The sequence below is a fragment of the Phalacrocorax aristotelis genome, chromosome 3, assembly GCF_949628215.1.
Source record: "Phalacrocorax aristotelis chromosome 3, bGulAri2.1, whole genome shotgun sequence".
In the NCBI taxonomy this organism is placed as follows: Eukaryota; Metazoa; Chordata; class Aves; order Suliformes; family Phalacrocoracidae; genus Phalacrocorax; species Phalacrocorax aristotelis.
In genome coordinates this window covers 111,691,064-111,714,051 of record NC_134278.1, presented here as the reverse complement: position 1 = coordinate 111,714,051, position 22,988 = coordinate 111,691,064, and the positions used below count along the sequence as shown (strand labels likewise).

General features: G+C 41.3%; 1 protein-coding gene across 3 annotated transcripts in view; it reads right to left on the bottom strand.

Moving 5' to 3' along the window:
* The window catches only part of TTC7A (tetratricopeptide repeat domain 7A), a 184,957-nt gene that overhangs the window by 155,799 nt on the left and 6,170 nt on the right, over nucleotides 1–22,988 (bottom strand). For all 3 annotated transcript variants that reach the window (XM_075089097.1, XM_075089096.1, XM_075089098.1), the window contains 2 exons: nucleotides 7,375–7,505; nucleotides 5,602–5,723 (listed from right to left, as the gene is read on the bottom strand). In XM_075089097.1, coding sequence (XP_074945198.1) covers nucleotides 5,602–5,723; nucleotides 7,375–7,505 — 253 coding nt within the window. The remainder of the gene's footprint in view (nucleotides 1–5,601; nucleotides 5,724–7,374; nucleotides 7,506–22,988) is intronic.

Below are 22,988 nucleotides of genomic sequence, written 5' to 3'. Positions count from 1 at the left end.
CCTTAAGAGCCTGGACAGACGAGTTATGGTGTATAACAGTTCCTCAACATTTTCAAAAATATGTATGTTTAGATTTCTTGTTAGAATAATGGTATTTGTCTTAATAAAGTGTCAATGAATTCCATTAACTAGCCTCAGAAAAGATTAGTGACCACTTGCAAAGCCAATTCATTCCACATTTGCAACGACTCAGATTAAAAAAAAAAGAGAATGTGCTACTAAGAGACAGTTTTGTTCCCAGAGAACTGGAGCACCATTTCAGTTCCACTTTTTAGACAAGGCTACAAACCCAGTTAATCTTCATGGCAGGAACATGAAGCTTTGGGGGGGAAGGGGAAAGGAGAAGGAATGAATATTGGCACACTGAAGTGAATGAAGGAATAAGAAAGGAAAAGGAATAGTGACACAGTGAAGTGAATGAAAGAATAAATAGCAAATTGCTGCCCATCTGCAAGAAGTCAGGGTTGAAACTGAACCACATGACAAATGCCTAGGAACACCTTCAGCAGAAGGTAGAAGTGCAACACAGGCAGCACAAGAGGAGGACCCAGCACTTGCGTCCTCCAGACAGGTGCTTGTGTGGTCAGGGTCTCTCAGAGCACCTGCTCCGCACTGAGCAACTCAACTCTGAAATATGCAAAACATCTGACAACAATACCAGTTCTACAGGACTGAGGATTAGTTTGGCAGCTTTTATATTTTGAACTTTATTGAACATTATTGAGCCATGACAGGAGACAGAGCACACCTGCCAGCAGCCTGCAAACATACCTCACTACAGGAGTTTGTCTTTCCACTCTACTGTTCCAAGCCAGGAGGTCATCTGAGCACACATTTCTTTTTAAATATATGAATTGCTCTACTCATAACAATAATGAACTTACTGTTCCATTAACATATGTCCTTCATATACTAAACATGCACTTGAAGAGATTTTTTTTTTTAATTAGGACCTGAAGAAGTTAACTAGAAGAAAACTAGGTATTTCAACAGAAATATGTGTATGTAGATAAGTGGATGAGGATGCAAACATAAAGGCCTCTGGCAATCTATAGTGAATCCATTTGATCTTGTCTAGATCAGAAAACGAAGTAATCTTGAGCCTCTGCAGCACTTGGATAGAAGACTATCTGGAAATCCCAGGTACTGTTGCCTCAAGCTATGGCATTATAAGTGAACATCTGATCATAGAAATTAAATGAGTTGTAAAAGTCCATGGGCCCCTATTGCACTGCTAAGATGCCAGAAAAAGAAATGAGGAAGAACAGGAAGAGAAAAGCACATGGTCATAAACTGCCTTGGTTTTAGCCACAAAAGTGGCAAGAGAAGCATTTAAAAAACCATGATGAAATGCAGGTTAGGATTCAATTATAGCTGATCTAATAAAGAGGAACACAGAAAATCATGGGCACGAACTGTGAAAAAGAGCACCTGGAGTCCAGTCAGTCCAGCTTAGCATGAAAATCTGTTTTGTTTGTACAAGTACCCTGCTAATATAGGGTAATTAATTACCAGTCCATGAATCAATGCAGTCATATCACATTTATGTCATATTTTTTGGTTAACACTACACGAAATTTTAAGATACAAGAAAATAAAGAAATACAATGTTTTCTAAGCAAAATGCTGGGAAAAATATTTATAATGAACTAGAGTGGAACGTGAGGACAGGGGTCTGCAAAGACAGTCCCCCAACAACACAGGCATCAGAAGATAATGGTCTTATCCCCATTCATTAACTGTTAAAACAGTTAGCTGCTAACGGAGACCATCTTGAGATGACCACATGGCAGTTTGCAGAGCCACCTCTCCAGAGGAAAGCGGTACCTGAAGCACACAAACAACAGCAACACCATTGCCTCTGCCCAGCTCCTTTTGCATTTTGCCCAGGTTTCTAAAAATTCATACCTTCTCCTTAAACAGCTGTTCATGCATAAGCATAAAACACACCTGAAGAAGTAAGCCTCAGATCCTCAAGATTCCTATGAATGATTATACTAGACAGGTAACTACAACAGAACACATTAGAGTTTCCTAATGGGAGCCTGTCTAACAGAGGTGGGACACTCAAAAAAACCCAATACAAAACAAAAGCTTAGCACTTATCTCGATCCGTCAATAGGGCACTAAGACTCACTACCAAATTACCAGCTGCAGTGTCCTAGTGTCCTGGATAAGCTGCTAGATTGTGAGGGCTGAAGAGTACATAAGTGACAAAAAAAGCCCACATAATTCCTCAGAAGAGATGAATAGTCTGGCAGAGACTGGCCTGCCTGCCTTTGTACATGCTACTGTAAAACAACATATATGAAGTTACTCTTTCAAAGTGCCCTTGCAACAGAAGCCTACAAAATTTGAAAAAGGGAACTGATCACTCTATAAAACTGACAGGAGAAGGGAAGAGAAAGAATTGTGTAAGCTTTCCCTACTAGACATTTTCATCAGGGTTTTCCAAAGTAATTTAGGTCCTAATTTGAGGGATCATAATGAAATCCGGTTTCTAGTAAGTGCTTACTATTTTTCAGAAATTAATTTTCTTCCAAGGTGTCCCATCAAGAGCTCCCAAAACCAACCACATCCTCTGGAAAGCTCTGACTATTTGTCTCACCTGTGAAACTCCACACATACTTCAAGTGCCATTAAGAGTGCAGCATCATATAACCATGACTTCACACAGGTGAAGCCTGTTTGCCCTAGGAAAATTCTAAGATTATCTTGACCAAAGTCCCCATAACAGTATAAAGCAGTAATAGCTGTTCAATAGTCTGAGAAGAAAGGCAGTAATAAATTAGCCTGATCTTCACACATCCACATAAGAAAAAAAAAAACAACCCCAAACCCCAATGCAGATGCTAACATGAAAGACAACTGGCTGCCTCCTACAGTACAACAGCATCTGCCTGCCTATATTCTGCATCCGCAGTATCAACATTGCTCACTGGAAGAATAGAAGACAGCTTTCTTGGAATGCAGCAAGGCAAACAACTGCAGGAAACGCGTCTTTAGCAACACAATATTAAGTAAACACCTTATTAAAAGCACCTGAGACTTCCACAGCTGCAACACTCACTGGTTCTTCCAGCCAGCAGCTCAACATCTGAAAGACCTTTGTTTTGTACTGGTGCCTTCTATCTACTGCACACTGCAAGAGAAAAGGGCCTCCCTGACCATACTCTGAGAAAAGTATGCTTGTTCCTCCCAGCAGGAACAAAAGCATGGCCACACTACTCATATCCCTCAGCTCTTCTGCCTGGAGAGACAAGAATAAAGCACTCACTATTTCTTTTGTACGCATGTGCCACTCGGAACAGGCATCCCACCTGATAGGACCTACCCCCCACCAGCTTCAGCAATCATCCTAGGCTTATTGCTTCCAGCATGTTCAGGTAGGACATAAAGACAACAAAAGCATTTCTTTCAGTTGTTCAATATCAGGTGCAGAAATATATTATACAGGTGAAGCATTATATAAAGCCTCTTCCCACTTCCCTCCTTTTTCCTTAATATATCCCAATGCTGCTTATGCCCTCTCGTGGCAGAAACCACACATTAATACCAGCTGGGTGGCCAGAGAGAAGCTGTGGAGTCCCACAGGGCTCCCTCCCCCCCCCCCACCAGACCTTTCATCTCTCTGGCTGGTGTTTCTCGTTTGCACTGGAGGAGGTGAGGTGCATATAGGGCTCCGCTCTCGTCCCAGCAACGGGAGCTCCATTGCACCGACTGGGATGCTCTTTCATCAGGAGGCAGCTACAGAAACATTTTACTATCAGTGCAGCAATTCAGCTTATAATCAAAGCACTGCTTAATTCACACATGTATTTTGATTCTAAATTGTTTTCTTATAGGCTTTTTTGTGGGTTTTTTTTTTGTTTTGTTGGGGTTTTTTTAAGACTGTCGTTAAAATAATGTGGGAAGGGAGCAAGAAGGGCCCACAGTAATAGCTGAAACAACCCACTGGATATATTGAACTAATGAAGACTGAATCTAAAACATTGCTGAATAAAATGAACATGAGTGAATTTGATATCCAAAAGGTGTCTAGAGGACATTAGCGCCATATGTTGTAAATGAGATTTTATTTTATTATATAGTTAATGAGCTTACTGGCAAGACCTGAGCTTTTTGTTTGCATGAGAATGGCAAAAGGCTAGGGAAAGCACATGCTGTGCCACAGCTGGTTAACCACCAACTCACCCAGGAAAACTACATACCTGTCCCCTACTGCCGAGGTGATATTGAGACTACACCTTATAATTCCATACTTTCGTTACACATAAACTTGTACCCACTTGACTAAAGGGATCATTTCACAACATTTGGTCTTTGTGTATTTGTAAGCCTTCAGGTTAAACAAGGCTTACCTGAAGGCACCTCTCAGATATGCTTACGAGTACAGCTTCACTGTATGTTCAGGCTTTTAATGAATGAATGGGGACATAGAGGCTATTCACGGATGCATTTAAAGTCATTCTTGGGAGACAAAAAATAGCAAAAAAAGCCCTAAACAAGAAGCCATGCCTCCTGCAATGGAGTAAAAAATGGCATCAATTACCTACAGAATTTAAACTGATTTTTGCTGGAATTTTTTCTAGTTTTCATCCTTTCAATGTCCCCATATTTTTTCACTTTTATCTCCATTTTACTCAGCAGGAAGACAAGGAGGAGCGAAGAAAATGAGAGAAAATATCTTTGGTGGTGAAGGTAAAAAAAAACCAGCCAAAATTAAATACTTTCAGAGATAGTTTGCTTAAAGGTTATAAAACTTTGACCACCAATATTACACAGTACAGTGAGAAATTCTGTATCTGATTCCTTAGGATGGAATAATATGGTGTAAGAACAGGACTAGGGAAGGATGAATTCTTACAAGTAGTGTTTACACATGATGAAAAGACACCCTCCCTACATGGCAATCTCTCCATTAGCTTCGAGTGTATTATGTTTGAAGGCATGGCCTGTTTTAGGACACAGCATGCCCTTGCTGATAGCCTTTGGAAGAGGGAATTTAGTGTCTGTCTGTGTTGTTCTTGAGAAGGTTTTTCTCGGGTGAAAAATCATTGCTGGCTTGCAGATACCAACTCCTCCTGCCCTTCCAAGTTTCACTGGGAGCTGTATTTCAGAGGCAGAATAAATACCCTGGAGCAGCACTGTTCCTGCATGCATTCTCTCTAGTAAAACCACACAGGGGTATTGATCAGGACATTTAAGACCTTAAGTAAACAAACAAACAAAAGAAACTACCCTTAAGACTTAACCAACCTCTAAACCAGGGCCCATGGCTGAACATTTTAAGAGCACACTGCAGTGTAAATTTAACTCTTTACACTCAAACTCCCCTTGTCTCCACAGGGAACAGAGCTGAGTCAAGACAAGAAAATTGTTCTACTCCACCCTACTTGTGGGTCTGAAAAAATGAGGCTTAGGACTCTTAAAGAGACACAGAGACACAAATAGGAGGGAGGGAAGGACACAGAAGGGACTTAAGTGAGCCAGCCACAAAAAAAGTCACAACAGAACACATATAAAGAAACAAACTTCCATCTGTTCTGAGACAAAAAAATGCAACATTATCTATTTTTATTAACATCTGCATCCACCTACCCCTTCTTTAAATGAGTCACATAGGCACTCTGTAGAGCTGCTTCCAGGAAGTAGGAAAGTTCAAACTCAGAGTAAGTCATGTTGCTGCCCTTGATACTTCTTGAATGTGTGTTGTTTAAGGTCTGTGAGGGGAAGAAATAAATATATTGGATTACAGACAACCGTTTGAACTAGCTAGTTCGTCATGAGCCAGAGACATCTCCAACAATAAAGTGTTGGCCTCTGCCATCAGATTCCACCTCAGACTACCTGAAAACTTGCCTTCGTTAGCTATTCAAAAACCTTTCAAAGTCATCTTTGAAATAAAGCTACACAGTGACTTCTGTGAAATATTCTGCATGCAATATGAGTTTTGAAACACCATCCCTTATTATCTTCCAACCTTTAATAAAGTAGAAAGCTGCATATTAATACCCAGGGCTTCAGAAGTACTAGGTCCAACATAGATCCAGCATCTTGTACAGAAAAAGTAATGCAATGTTGGAGTAGGTATGTCTAGCTTAACATAAATATTTGTTAAGAGTTAGCAAGCTATCAGGGGTCCTGATGGAAGAATCTTAGCCTTTCCTCTATTTCTCCTATCAAACCATTCTTGCTTTTGTTTCCTTACTGGTAACAAACAGCTTTCACTGCTGAAAGTTGCCCTGTGCAGACTCTCTAAAGCGGAGTTTTACATCCAGGACTGGAGAAGGCCTATGGACTTTTAGTACATCTGTCAGTTATCCTTCGTCCTTGTCTCTGTGTCCAGAAGATCAATGAATTACAGTTCACTCTTTCCCTTCTTCAAAGACACAAGCTGTCAGTAAAAACCATTTACAGTACCCAGTAATGGCAGGAACTCATCTTTCCACAAAAGGACAGTACTTAGTTTTAAATTAAGAAAAAGCCATTCAGCTTTTTCCTACAAAGAAACAGACCAGACAACTTGTTAGCTGGCTTCCTTAATGAATTTTTATATATTCACTAAGCTCATTTTTTCTTGTTTTAATGTGATTAAAATAAAAACCTGGAACAAATGCACACTTTTGCTGCTGAGAAGAGAAAAAATACCTGGTCTGAAGGTCAAAGGTTGTTAAGTTACAGAAAAACAGGTAACATTCATTGCCATCAGCGCTGCTGCTATCAAGTACAACACGTGGCAAAGGAAGGGCATGAAAGCACATAGCATACCCTGTTAAACTCAGCTAGGCAAAGTTACAGAGATAAGAGACCACTGAGCATGCACCCGGCTATAGCTCAGTGGAGGGCTCACAGTACTCATCTTACTCAGCATCCTAGCCAACCACTGACTAATCAGTTACTTGCGACTAGTGATCTAGGTTCCTCCAGTTTCACTTGGAAAAGGAGAAGCACTGGCAGTTAAACTGCTATGGCTGACCCACACAGATTACTTTTAGTGTGTTAGGGATCCCAATATCAGTTTACACAGCAGGTATGTAAAGTGTCTTGGGTTCCTTCATGCTGGTACTTGCTATGCAAAGTTTGTAGTCCCTCTTTAGTAAGAGCTAAACTTGCGATACAACCTGAGCATATCTGAAGTATTCAGTGCTTCACCACAGGCAAGCTGGCTCCCAGGCCACATTCTCAGAGGAAACAGAGACCAGAAAAATGGCTGGTTTTCAACTGCTTATACTGACACCTCACTCCTTCCAACTTGTTCTCGTACTCCTTATTGTCTATGATCACTTGGCATTTCCCCATCATTTTTGTTGCCAAAACCCTGGAAATTCCACCCAGGCCACCAGGTAACATCCTGAGCACATTTCTTCTTACCTTTTCAAGCTCCTGCAAGTACACCTGGGCAATGACACATGCTGTCTCAAAACAAGCCATGACTTCCTCCTCCCTTTCGCACAGTCGAGCACGCGAGGCAATTGAATTGGTTGAGCGCTCCAGTGACAGACCTGCAAAATGGCAACACCTTCTTTAACTGGAGCCCACCAACAGCAGTACAGCCGTGTTATTCCTTCATTTACCAGCTGACAGGAAAGTTTTTCCATAGGTGGGCTTCCCCCTTATTTTAGGGACTCTCAGGAAAAAATGCCCAGGAAAATATAATTCCTACACATGCAAGGCATTTTTGTCATGCTGCTCCAACACACAGAGCCAGTCCACGCTTCTACAGCAACTTTCAAACACTTAATGAAGAACGGTCATACAATCCCTCGGGTAGGGATGAGCAAGCAGGAAAATTAAGACCTATATTCCTAATAGCAGCTATAGGTTTTGGGTGCTTCAACATAAATGCTGTTTCAGAAACACCCTGGCACTGGCTTTCAGAATTTCTAAGCATCCACTGTTCTGAGTGAAGCTTTCAATAATCAGCAGTTTTGAGGGAGAGAAAAACTGGAAAATTATACCAAAACAAAGACGGAAGATCTGAGGCTTCTCTTGGAAAATCTGAGCACATACAAATTGCACATGGACACACAGGAAGCTCTTGGCAAGGCACAAGAGACTTAACTACAAGATCACCCTCTTTTCCAAAGAAAGAAAAAACCCTGGGGTTTGTACTACTAAAACTTGCCATCCAACCCTACTTACTAACAAAGAGCATGTTAATTCAAGACCCACAGCTACTGTCCCTACATGGAAGTCTATTATCAGATTCTTGTCGTGCATCACACTGTGACATCCTTTATATCTCAAACTATTTTAAGAAGCTGCACATCCACATACCCATTTTATTCTGATCAGTGTAGGTTCTCATGCTGCACCGGGTCTCCACAATACCACTGATTGGAAACTCTGGTCTTCTACACCAAACACAACTGCACTGATGCCCAGTAACCCAACACAGGTTGTAAGAAGTTCAGCATGTTTCCCAATGAATTTTAGGTATAACAACACTCCCTAATACCAACAAAAAATGTGTAAGATGTAACATAAAATCCTAGTGTTTCTGACACAGATCCACAGAAGTGACAAAAAAAGAAAGAGTTCAGCTGTCTGGACAGTCTCTCCAAGGAAGCTATTTTGACTGCTACAGCGTATGGCAAAGGATTCCTGCTCCACATAAGAAGCCACCATGCAGACCAGAAGCCATGTTTTACTGGGACCCCACAATCCCAGGAGGCACAGCACCTCAGAACAGCTCATTTCAGGAGTCTGACAACTAACCACTGTGAGATGGGAAGCCAGGTTTCCCCGTTATGAATGATGCAGTATGAGCACTCATGCTGGCGAGCCTGAGGTTCCCAGGCAGTCTTAGCTTTGTTTATTTCTCTTGTTTAACATTTCTGTTTTGTCCCCTTGGTTACTCTGATGGGAGTTTCCTTATTTCATGTTTTACTTCTGAGCCAGACACAAGTAGTTAGTTCAGTGGGTTGAGAAGATAAGATGCCCCACTGGTGCAAACTCAGGACGTGGCTCCCCACTCCTTCTGCCTTCTCCTAAATCAGAAGTGCACAGCACGTTCCCTCAAGGACCTGTATTTTGGAGGAACACACATTAGTACCTTTCACCTTTGAAAATCCTGACCAGAGTAGTGCGGGGGAATGGATTTACTTCAAACTGACAGTGTGTGGGAGACAGGGACAATGAGCACTTTGCTGCTTTTAACTAACGCCCATTCTGTGTTCTCTCCTTTCTACTGGCATTACTGACATACACCTTGTACAGCATCCAACATAACAGGTTTTGCCTTCCAGTCCATCTATGAAGTCTCTGGCTTTATATAATGGGTTGTTTTCCTATTATTTAAAAGCATCCATTTCTTAACCCTGTTGCTATGTAATGAAGGGAAAAAGAGGACGTTAACTCTCTATACAGAAAAAGAAACCATCCAGTGCTGAAACTAGAACAATCAGCATACAAATATTCTTCTCAGATCTGTCTCAGGTTTTTTTCTACCTCTGAATTACTAGTCATTCCCCTTAATTGAAAATAAATTTTAAGCGTTGCATTTCAGAGTCACCATCCCGTTAAGTGCAAAGTGGGGCTAAGTGCCCTGAAAGAAATCCAGAATAATCCACTAGCATTCATACACATGCAGCATTTAATCAAACTGCAAGAGCCATCCTAGCACAGTCTGTGTGGGGGTGGTTATCGTGGGAGGTATCATACAGAGAAAACAGGCTGATAAAAAGCCATTTACATACATGCTACAGCCCACTGCAAGGAGCTACTACCTCTAAGCTTTGACTTGGGGGAGGAAAGCAAGCAGCCTTTACCAGCACCAAGTACTGACAACAAATGTGCCCATCCATGCAGTCAGAGAAACAGAGCTATGGCTGATCAGAGACGGGAACGAACATCTCCAAAAAGGTTTCTTGCCACAGTAAGTACGGAGCAATATACAGTGTATTAAAACAGATATATGCTGTATTGCACACATTTTTCTACTTGTAAAGGGCAAGAATTAAAAATGACCCACACAACATGACATTAGTCATGGTGATTTCTGCTAATACTATATGCACTGACCTGATCTCCTCAGAGTATAAAATCATCTACAGATTCCAAACAGGCCTTCCCTACCACAGAAATGCAATGAAAAGAAAAAAAATCAGAGCAAGCAGAATACAAATCCAGTAGACAAAGTGAAGAACAGAAGAATAACAATAAGAGTCCCCCACGCTTGCAGCCACCAATTCAGTTCTCACAGTCCAAATGCCCAACAAGTACAGATTTGCTCAAGGTGCAGTAGGACAAGACTGTTCACAAGCCCTCCAGTCCTGAGAGCACAAACTCCAAATTCCACTAACTCTTCTCCATGCCCCAGTTATCAGCACAGAAAAAAAATCTTTGCAGCACAACATACATTTTAAATTCAACTCAGTTCCCAAAAAGCTTCAGAAGGCCATGAAAGTGCATGCTACTTCCACACTGGATGTAGCAAGAAAAGTGTATCTCTTGCTAGGACAGAAGTAGCTTCTGAGTAAAGCAGAGAAAGCCATATGCTTTCTTGGTAGCTGGTTAAGGTAAAGGGACTTGGGTATTTTTCACAACCAGTTATGGTAAGATAATACCATAAGATGTAAGATAATCATGTAAGAGAAGATAATCATGTAATGTAAGATAAGATGTAAGATAATAAGATAGTGTAAAATAATCCACACTAAGATTTTTGTCATATGAATCAGGTGCCTAAATTTAAATATATACATATATACACCATAAGAACGTTTTATATAGCAAAGATACAGATTTCCAACAGAGTATGGCCCAAGCTCATGATTTAAGGAGACATGCATCCAGATTATCCTTTTTAAAAGAACAAACTCTTTCTACCCACTTCAGAGGCAGTAACTTCCTATACATAGAAACACTGCTTTTCTTTCCTGTATAAAGATAAGGCTTCCATTCACCTCCTCTAGCTCTCCCAAAGATCCATCTCTGGCTCTTGATCTCTCTATAACCTTTGCCCCTTCTTCTCCCTTTCTAAAGCTAATCTGCATTTATGTCACACACACAAAAAACCCACACCCAAACCCATAAGGTTTCTAAGAGGTGTCACTGAACTATTTCTTCCCAGAGCTGAAATGCATTGCACTGCTCTCATTTATGGAAATCTGAAAGGGGAGATTTTATTAAGGCTTATTCCCACTTTCATGTCACTCAGTCCTTGCCAAGGGATGACAACATATCATGTAGCTCCAGTGCTCTGAGGTGATATTATTACCAGAGCTGGAACATACATGTCCACATGGACATGCAGCATCAGATTCTCAGCAACATAAATGAGGCAAAAATCCATGCTGCAAGGGATCCTAGGGGGTCCATGGTCCAACCTTCTGCTCAAAGCAGGGCCAGCTCGGGGTGTACCCCAGCCTGGTCTTGAAAGCCTCAACGCAGAGATGGAGACTGCACAACTGCTAGGGAGAAGAGGAGGCTAAGATGGCATTTTCTTCTTTTACTCCAGTTGATAAGCTAGTTCACCAAATAGCAGCACTCCTCCTTCTGAGTAGGAGGAATATACCAATCCACCACAGTTCTTTTAATTTTCGTTTTTACACAGACTTCTGGCCTGGTATTTGGATGACTTTACACAACTCGGGAATAGTGGGTTCATAGGTGCAAGAATTCAGGGTCAACAGCAGCAGCACACTGCTTTCACCAACAGTGTTAGCCTGCAGCTGCTAAAACCCCATAGCCCAGGAGCATCAGAGCTACCTGGCAATCTAAGGAAGGAACCAAAGAAACAAAACAGCACACAGAGCGCTAAGCCTACCTCTTGTGTTGTGTCCTGGTGCTAGACTCATGTTGAACACAGCTGTGGCAATTTGAAGCAAAGGACAGTTTAGGGAGGAATTTACAGCCCTGCCAACAGCATCAGCCCTAGGCTACAGAGCAAGGTTACAGCACCCATGCTCCTGTGCCATACAGATAGGTCATCCTGGCCAGAAGCCAGTGTGCTGCTAAGCTAAGTGCATGCAATAGTTTTACTCTAGCTACAGGAATATGAGTAATTTGTCTTGAGGTAAGCTGGGTGTAAACACATCACATGGCAACCACCGCAAAGAAACTGTTTGTGTGCAGTCTCACTTTGTGGCAAACACCATGTCATTCCAGGTAGCTATCCCCAAGCGGAGGGTGCACTTAATTCCTAGCATGCAGCCTTCAGCCTAGTTTAGAAGTGTGACTCTAGAAAAATCAATTAGCATTGAAACAAGACTATTTTTAAGACTATCTCGTCAAACCTATACACACGCACACTGACTAATCAAAGAATACTAAACGCTCTTCAAAGACAAAATTCAAAAGCACAACCAAACCATTTTAGAGATGGTATTATGAACAGCCTGCCCCACCAGCTAAGGTTTACCACAGCTCTCAACCAACCTATTACAGTTCAGTGTCTTGGAAGGCAAAACAGCCTGAAACTCAACAAGCCAAAGCAGCAGTCAGGATTAAGGTGATATAGGCAAGACCCAGCACTATGTGTTATTTCTGCCACAATTCACAGCAGTTTAAATAATTCACATCATGGGTCTTGGAACTCATCCCCCCAGCAATTAAGCTATGATTTTTTTCGACAGGATTTGTTTGCAACGCAAATAGAAGAGGGGGAAGAAAGGCCTAGAAGCCCTTGGTTTTGAACACATTAATTCATACTGCACCTCATGTAAGATGGGGAGGGAAAGTTTTGTTTTGCAAGAAAGCTGCAAACTTCTTCACCATTGCTTCCTATTATATAGAAGTAGTACTACAGAACAGCCCAGTATATTCACAGCAATCCATTATTGTCTTGGACTATTTTTCACGTAAGTCTCAAAGGTAGAAAGGCAGAAAACTCCAGTAACCCTAAAGAAAATTATCTGAAGACATTTTTGCCTATAAGCAGGGAATGAAGACTGAAAATTTAACTAATCTGTGCGAGGCTGCTTATTTGCATCAAAGCAGAACTCAAGCCTCCCCACTAGATCCAATAAACCAATGCTAATGATATTACTCCAATTATTTTGAAATTTAGAACTCTATCTGGTTCGACTTGTAATTACAGCTAAAGCTGATTGTTAAAATAGGACAGCTTTCTGAGTGACTGTGAAGCCAGAAGGTAGCAAGCACTCCCAAGATTCAACCTCAGTCACCTACCCCGAATCAATGCAGCATAGGTTCTGCATCACACTCTGTATCTTACCACGTAGCAGAAACCAGCAACCTTAATTCAAAGATGCTCATTTTCCTAAGCATACCAAGAGCTGCTGCCTATCCACTGGCTGCTCTTAAACTTCATAGCTGATCTTTGAACCTCAGCTTTAAGCTGTAACACAGTGGTCTCAACTTTTTTCATCATACACCCCATGAGTAAAAAAAAAGAAGTAAAAAAATTTGAGATATATATAGCTATATATACACAAAAAGCTTTAAAATGTTTATTATATATTTATGTGGGTTTTTTTCCAAAAATACCAGCTAGCTAGCATGCTACTGACAGCCATGTGTCATCACTAAGAAGGTCAGCAAATTCAGAACACCTGACTTTTTGTAAAAACAAAAAGGCATAACTCACGTTTAAGTTTGACAAGTTATTTTAAGCACTTTGCTATGAGACAACCAGTGAGCTTTGGTTTGGTACAGAAGATTTTCATAGTCACTCCCTGTCTCATTACAAAGTATTGTAAGGATTCTATGTAAGAGTCTTGCGTTTATAAAGTTAATCTCATGGATGACATCCCAATGTCATCAATCATCACCCCACTTTGTGCACTGCTGGGTCCCACTTTGCTGCTAAGAAGTTCTTATAGTGTACTTCATTATCGAACCAGAATCTAGCAAACTCCTTGAGCTGAGACATATTAGAAACATTTGTACTGTCATGCAACTGTATAGAAAACCTACCACACTGCATAGTTTGTTCTAATACTTGTCTCTTCAAGTCTCTCGCAATGTCTTCTATGTGTCTTCCAAAGCAACACATTTTAGTTTGTCACCATATTGTCCTTTGTGTATTATTTCAGCCATTTTGCCACGGCAGGAAGAACAAGTGTTTCCCCAGTGGTATGTGGTTTTTCATCTTTTGCTCTCATGGTTTCTTAAAACCTCAAAAGAGGCTTCTAAAAATTTATCATTAAGTTTAATGACATTTTTTTGAAGTACTGAATTGAGTATCACTGGACTTTAAAAGATCTGATTAGACTGTCATTGCTTTTACCTCAGAATGTGGCTGACGAAGAAGAGCTCATGCTAGGAGGAGCCTCAGCTCTGCCATTTTCATATTGTTCACTTCTGCTTGTATTATTAGCATTACCTGCAATCTGCAGTTTCTTTGATGGAACCTTTCAGCTACTTGTCTATTTCATGAGGGTTAGTTTAGCTATAACTACATAGTATAATACATAAATCCACTTAACCAGGCACACGTGAACTGCAAGGCACTGGAAGTGAACGAGCAAGCGAGGGTGCTCCTGTGAGCCTCTCCACATTGCGGGACACCCACTCTTCCACAAGACACTCCATGGGCTTTACATGACACGGGACCTTCTGACATACAGACTGAGCAAGGGCACCACTGTCAATCCAATACACTAGTAAAGCTTAATTTTAATGAATTCTTTTTTTAAAGAAAAAAACAAACAGAAATAGAAGTCCCAATATTTTTCTTTCAGTGGATCATCTTGTACACCCCTTGTGGTACCCACACACCACTTTCGGGACCACTGCTTAAACATATTAATTGTCCTGGTACAAGAAGCCATCTCGATTCCAAGACATATTTGACAGCAGTTAAGGAGATACCTCTGCTGGAGTGATGATCTGGGGCACGGCAAACACAGGACAGAACAGCAGTCTCTTACAGTCCCACCTCTAAAGGTCTTTGTCAACACTATCCACATCCATAAACTTTCACGGCATGCTGCAAGAATTACTTTTTTTCCTTGGTCTAAATACAACAGGCAGAAGCAGAAGAAGAAACAAAAGAAAAGCAGATGTTGCACAAGGCAGAGAGATGGTGCTGATGACCTAGTATTGGGATTTATTCAGCTTGAGCATATCTGCATCCCTTCTGGGCAGCATCAATAGCGAGCAAGTCCTCTTTTAGCTGCAGTCACAGTCACTGAACCAGACTACCCCACTTTCACATGTACTTTGGGAGCACGAAGGAGTGGAGGGGAAGATTATTCAAATTTTACTACACTGGTACTAATTCTACAATGCAAACAGGAAAAAAGTAAACTACCCTATCAAACAGCAAAGAGCAGCTCACAGAGCATAGCAGCAAAACCTGCACCCCCGGCTGCCCCAGGAAGCCTACATGCACCAAGAATGCCAAGGCTAGGCCTGGCAACTCTTTCACATCCAAGCTGGAATGAAATGGCACTGAGGCACACAATTCACCAACAGGCCACAGCTTCAAAGACATTACTGTCACAACATAAGAGCAACTCCAAACTCTTAAATTTCTATTCTGAAAACCCAAATAAGACATACTAATACTAAACCCTTTTATCAAGGCATCAGCATCTACAAACTGGGGCTTTTGCCTATCAGACAGCTACTCTGATGACAACATGAATAAACAGCATGCCTCCTGTCTAGCTGGCAGAATTGTGAACACCATCACTTTGAAGTGTACATCAGGTATAGAACAAAGTCTTTCTCTCTGATGTGGATTAACATAAAAGACACGGGTTTTGTCAAGCAAAAGTGAAAACAAAGTTCTGCCAACAAAATGCCTCATCCTCAGTTACTCAGTTTCTAATGTCGTATTGCATCATACATCCTTGTGGCTGGGACTCAATTCTCCTAACGGTCAGGCAAGAAAACTAGTTTTATTATTTAGGCTCTGTTTAAAGGAACCCATCTCCCCACAGATCTCAATGCTCAGAGATACGAATCTCACCCATTTTCAGTCATCAGACAAGGGTTCTAACATAAAGGAATTTGTGTCCTGCCCACGACTGGCCCTTTTTAAAAATAATTTTAAAAAAAAAAGCAGCAAACAATTTTTCTCCCATGGCAGTTCTACTTAGTCACAGCAGCAGCTGAAAATACTGGCAAAAGGAAGCTCACTGATTAGCTGCCATTAAAAGAAAGAGCAGTTAAGGAATAGGAGACTACTACAAGCCAGTATATGATCTCAAAAGCAATGTTTAGGTTAACAGAGCAGCATACTGCCAAGTGTCAAATATACTAATGAAGCTCATTACCACCCAACAGCAATATATTTATACAAGAAAAGTGAAAGCAAAGTTTTAGATAATTTTTCCCAAACCTATGCTTTTCTTAACTTTGTGCCCAGTATAATTCTGGCTCATCACAACAAACATTCCTAAACACTATAAGGAACACTGGTGTTGCCTTTAAGAAAGTCTTAGCTGCTCTCCTGACTACTACAAGTAATTCAAGCACCTCAACCAGCATTGTCGCTTCCAAGGTAGGCAGGTTCCAGACAGCAGTGAACTGGAGCCCCAGCAAAGTCAGGAGACTTTAGAGTCTTCGTCTAAATAGGATGACTAGGGTAGAGAAGATTTAGACTTTCAAATAAAAGCCTACAGTAAGCATGCCATGATGTCAACAGTGCCTAAACATAATAATTGACACTGAAACTAATGGGGAGAGGTAGGGAGAGAATTCAGGCTCTTAGGATTTTCCCTGCCCTTTTCTGCTAAATGGGTACATTATAGCATATTGCGCCCACCCAGGGAAGTCAGTAGTAGTAATACAGGCAGTATGGACACTCAGCTGTTTCTTTTTTTCGGGGGTGGAGAGGGGGTGTGTGTCAGTTGTGCTGAAGGAGGGGAGGAAGAGCTAGTTCCCTCTTAATTATTTAGAGATCTAGATATTTTCCTTGTAGTCATGTGGCTACTGAACAATAATACAGAAATGGATCATCCTTATCTTGACGTGTGCAATTACAAGAAGGTTTTCCATTAGTGCCCGGAGAAGACAAAGAAAATTATATATTTGAACATGGAAAAAATGCCATCAACCTTCCATTAATTTATTTCCTACACTCGTCCCAGTTGACCAGACAAGGTATGTCCTTACATAGTAAGACTCCCCACTATCATCTCTTTTTAGGTATTACAGCAAAGTTTTTCTTAGAGAACTTCAAGAACTCTTAAAAATCAGCCCACGGAAAAGATACCAAGCACAAGAGCATGCATAACTACAGGGAGGGTTTTCTGGCATTCAAGAGGCAGAAGAGTATTCCAAATGTTTGTCTGGAAAAAGGAGAACACACCTTGTAAAATGCCATGCCCTCTGAAATGAGGAGCAGGTTCAGAAAGCACACACAAAGCTTGTTAACAGGTTTGTAAGACATGATCTGAATTTAAAAGTGCTTCCTGCAAAAAGAAGTTAGAAGTGTAAATTCACTTTCAAAAGAAGATAAAGAAATAAATTATGACCTTGCAAAGCTACGTGTTTCCAAACTCAGTTCACCTCTACTTGAAATTGTTCAAACGGCTGGCACTCATAATCATTCCACACAGTCAGTATTCTAGTACACTCGATAGTTTTGACATTGCCACATCATTATCAAAACCTAAGTGAAGAAATATCTCATCCCATAAAAGCTAACTGGAAATTCTGTTTTCAGAAGGTCTCTATTTAAAAGTAAGGCTGCTTAAGTTAAGCCTGTAACACACAATAATCCATTAACATAGTTTGAATGGAATATATCCTTGCACTATAGGATCAGTAGCATTTAGTAAAAAGATATATATATATATATATAAACTGGAGAAGTTACTGGCTTAGTTACTGGCTAAGGAAGTGAGGTTTGGATAAGTGGACAGTAAGGTGGACAGAGAACTGGCTCAACAACAGAACTCAGAGGGTTGTGACCAGAGGAGCAGAGTCTGGATGGAGGCCTGTCACTAGTGGTGTTCCCCAGGGGTCTGTGCTGGGTCCAGTCCTGCTCAACATATTCATTAATGACCTGGATGATGGGATGGGGTGTAACCTCAGCAAGTTTGCTGATGATACCAAACTGGGAGAAGTGGCTGATAAGCCAGAAGCCTGTGCTGCCATCCAACAAGACCTGGACAGGCTGGAGAGCTGGGCCGAAGGGAACCTCATGAAATTCAACAAGAGCAAGTGCAAGGTCCTGCACCTGAGGAGAAACAACCCCATGCACCAGTATAGGTTGGCAGCTGACCTACTGCCAGGCGGCTCTGTTGAGAAGGACCTGGGAGTGCTGGTGGACGACAAGTTGACCATGAGCCAACAATGTGCCCTTGTGGCCAAGAAGGCCAACGGTGTCCTGGGGTGCATTAAAAGCAGTGTGGCCAGTGGGTCGAGCGAGGTTATCCTCCCCCTCTACTCTGCGCTGGTGAGACCACATTTGGAGTACTGTGTCCAGTTTTGGGCCCCCCAGTTTAAAAAGGACAGGGAACTGCTCGAGCAAGTCCAGCAGAGAGCTACCAAGATGACCAGGTGACTGGAGCACCTCCCATATGAGGAAATGCTGAGAGTCTTGGGTTTGTTTAGTCCGGACAAGAGGAGACTGAGGGGGGATCTCATCAATGCCTATAAATATCTAAAGGGTGAGTGTCAGGACAGTGGGACTGGGCTCTTTTCAGTAGTGCTCAACGACAGGACAAGGGGCAATGGGCACAAGTTGGAACATAGGAAGTTCCACCTGAATATGAGGAAAATCTTCTTTCCTGTGAGGGTGACAGAGCAGTGGAACAGGCTGCCCAGGGAGGTTGTGGAGTCTCCTTCCCTGGAGACATTCAACGCCCACCTGGATGCAGTCCTGCGCCCCCTGCTCTGGGTGTCCCTGCTCAAACAGGGGGGTTGCACAAGATGATCTCCAGAGGTTCCTTCCAACCCTTATTTCAGATCACAGAATGGCAAGGGTTTGATGAGGTACTGAAATAAGTCCTTAAAATAGAGGCACTCTCTTCCAGGGAAGACAGAAAAAAACACCAAGAAAAAACACCCACTTTTCTTTTTCCCTTTCAGTTTTCCACATTGATTTAGTTCAATGATGAGCTTTTCAAAACTAATGAACCAACAAACCTTTGGCTAAATAAAACCAAACAGGAAAGCTTATCTTTCCCATTTTAATCTATGAATTAATTTTTTTTAAAAAAATGCACACCTAACAAGAATTTTACCAGTTTTCACACTTATCGGAAACATTGACTTACAACATCACCTGTAGCAAGCGAAATTCATGTTTAACTATAAAGATTTTCTTAAACTCTTTAAAGAGCAGAGGAAAAACTAGATTTATCAGAACATAGCTTTGCAATAAAGCTATCTTTAACTGTACATTTTATTCTAATTTCCAAACAAATGCAGCTGAATACAAATCTCACCTAGGAAGTTAATCATCCTGTAGAAAACCGTATCAGAAAATGAATGCCATGCAAACAAATGTCAAAACAAGTGGGTGATATATCCTTTGATTAGCTAGAATGAAAGATTTTAATACCAGGCTTAAAATTACAAATGCAAACCTACATGTTTTTAATAGTTCTGCAAACCAACAAAATAAATTAAGTGGCACAAGCACAAAGTAAGTTTAAAGTAGGTTATTCAAATTCTGAGGCTTCAGTTGGTCAATTTAAAAGTCATGATTAAAACCAAGCAGGTAGTTTTCAAACCAACCAAGTAAAAGGTCATTTTTTCTGTTTATTATCTCTGTGTGATATCACCATTTTCCTTTCAGGACACCACAACCTCCAAACAAGCACTTCCAGTATTACAATCCCAAGACAAAGATTTCACATGGGGAGAAAGCAGAACAATATACTTCCAAGCAATACTGACCTCAGTATCATTGAGGCTTTAAAAAGATACAACCATAAGAGAAACAGGAAAACACGTAAGATCAGCAGCTTGTCCTAAAAATTAACAAACAAAACCCCAAAAACCCACAAAGAGCTGGACTGAACCCAGAACCCTGGATGCATGCTCCAGGCTGTTTATCAAGCTCAGTAAAAACCCGCAGGTGGTGGTTTCAGGGTGTTGCTTTCAGCAATAGCATGCACAGCTCTTAGGAGGGCTCTAAAGACCAGTGCCTCAATCCAGCAGAATTTCTCGTGATCTTACAGTTTTTCAGAAGTGTCACTCTAGAGATCTTAAACCTCTTTAAATTACTTAAATGGGTTCAAGAGCAAAATACAGATTGCTGTGAGCCACTGAACAAACAGAATCTCATTTCCTTGAATATGTGACTCGTGGTTGGACTTGTTCTGACAAAACACAGAATATGATCAAGGCTTCTTACACAGTATCACCTGTTCTCTTCCACGTGGATTTTTCAAAGGTCTAAGAAGGCTGAGCTCACACTGCAGCCTTTTGACACAGTGGCTCTCGTTTCTAAAGTTTAAAAAAATAAAAAACAAACAACTTTTAGAAAAAAATTTACAAGGGATTCATCTTACCCACCTTTAGACACCCATGAATAAGTTAGTCTACAGCCTCCTCTCAGAGTCACCAAAGAGGAGGTTGTATTGTACAATACCACGCACTTCATCCATGTCAGATCCCATTTGAAGAGGTGATTAATCACCCCAGAACTACCAACCTCTGGCTGTAGAGACCTCAGACTGGAGCTGCATAAATTAAACCCAGCTGAGCTGAAGATGGCCTCTAACAATACAAAAATTACTGCAGGATGGACTGGGAGAAAAGGAGAAAGAGAGGCAGTGGCAGTGTTAAAGCTTTAACTCACTAGAAAACCAGCTAGAAACCATTTGCAATCCTATGTCATTGTTGCACAGATTTAGATACCTACCTATCTCTAGGCTTCCCCCCTCCAGGTGGAAGAAGTCCAGTGCTTGGCCTGACAGCTGGTCTGATGGACACAGAGAGCTCCTCGGCATGGGGCTGACTCACCTTGCAGCTGCTCTGATGCCATACATCCTGACCGCAAGCCAAAGACACTCTCAGTCATTACAAAGACAGGACCTACATGCTGCATCAGCCCTGCCTGAGCCTTCATCCCTCTCAGGCTGGCAACAGCCTCCTTTAATCAACAAAGATCTCAGCCTGCTCTCGCACAGCACAGCAAGAAAGGCTGTGCAACAAACATTGCAACAACATAGAAGCCTTTCTACAGACTTCGAATTTAGGTACGCTGAAGTCCTGGCTAGATTTATACTTTGCTTTGTAAAGGGTTAGGCTGCAACCTACCCTATTAGCAGGAAGATTTATTCACTGGGAGCAAACAGGTATCTCTGCAGGGTTTCTGCAGCAAGCACAGCCAGAGTGAAACCAATGGGGTCTGGCAGTTACACATGTTGTTCTAAAGTCTTTTTCGCTTGCTTGCTTTGAATGGACACCACCAGGTAACAAAGCCACAACACGTCCCAAGTGAATTAAAGCAAAATGAGAGCAAGTTTCCTGCAAGCGGTTCTGTTGGTTGCATAAGAGAGTATTACATCAGAGATTGCCTGCAGTACTGTGAACTAAGCAGAGGTTTTAAGGAGAGATTAACTTCACGGAGGATGGGGAAGGAAGAGACAAGTACAGACCTATTAACTAACCATTAGTCATCATGAAAAAAAAATTCAAACTGTTGTCAGAGTTCTACTTACAGTGCCCATAGAACTTCTCACAATGTGGGGATTTAGAAACAGGACAAGCAGAAGCAGTCAGTTGAGAAACTGGAAGAGTCTTGCCCTCTCTGCCATTTCTCCTGTGATTTGTCAACTGGCTCAAGTCCCTGTGTTTATAAATAACTTCACTGATTACTGCTTGAGGCTCACCTCATGTGGAGATCTACTGGCAAGGCAAGCAAGAAACTTTTTCGCCCTGTTTACCTTCTGCAGTCTAATCACATGGGTGCAAATCCATATTGCTTATTACCATAATATGAACTTACTACATGCTATGGACCCTTAGTGAAAGGCCTCAGAGATTTAGCTCAGTGCCCAGCCCTAAGTGTTGTGGAGCTCAAAGGGTGCTCAAAAAAAGCAGCAAACAGTTTTGCTGGTTCACATTTCATTTCTACAACTGACTTCATCTATGCAGCTCCTCCCAGTGTATCCCATATTTTTCTCATTACATTTTTGTTTGTTTCCAACAGTAAAAGGATAATTGTAAGTGCCATTGATTTGACTTTTCTTTCCTCTGTGGCCTTTCCAGCCTCATCCTAAGAGCTTGAGAACCTAGACTGGCATTCTGCATATAGGCACAACCCAGCAGTACCAGCTACACAAAACCAAGGTGGTTTCAGGTTCATACTAAGAAGCAAAACAAAGATCTGGTATTTAACTAATGCTGGATGAACAGGGATAGTCTATTAAACTAACTGCTTTCTCCCATTACTGAAAATCTGAGTAAGAAATTAAGCAGGGAACCTAAGTTCATGCCAAAATAAAGACAGGACCATGGCTTTTCTGGATTGTCACCTAAATGATTCCTGCAAAAAATTTTACTACAGCAATGTTTAAGCGTACCTTTAAAGAAGGTTTCAGCTTGCATAAGTTAACAGTAGTTCAATCAAAGGCAATAATATGGTATGGATCAACAGAATTTCTGCAGAGTTACTAAATGAAAAAGGGGAATAAGAAACATCTTTAGCATAAATTACTTCTAAATAATTCAACTCTGTGCTGTTACTTGCCCTGCAGAGGTAGCCTGGACAGACATGGTTTGAAATGAAAATTTAAATCCACCCTGCCATTGGCAGAGTTACCCATACAAATTTATAACATTTAAGGGCTTATTTCTCTAAGACTGGAAGGTCAAGCACATAGCATGGGGGAACAGTGATCCTAGCGGTGAATGCCCTCTCCGAACTCGGCTGGACATTCCTCTGTCACAAACTTTGGTAGAATACTTTCTATAGAAGTGACTTTCTATACCCTTGATATCTTGGCTAATCTGAAAATAATCACCATGGAGGATAAAAACTGTGGAACAGTAACAGCACAGAAGTTGCTCTGCAATGGCAGGGGCTCCTTACAGTTTATGCACATACACAGGGGCAACACAGTATTTACATTCTGTGCTAAGCTACACGGGAAGAAAAAAAAATT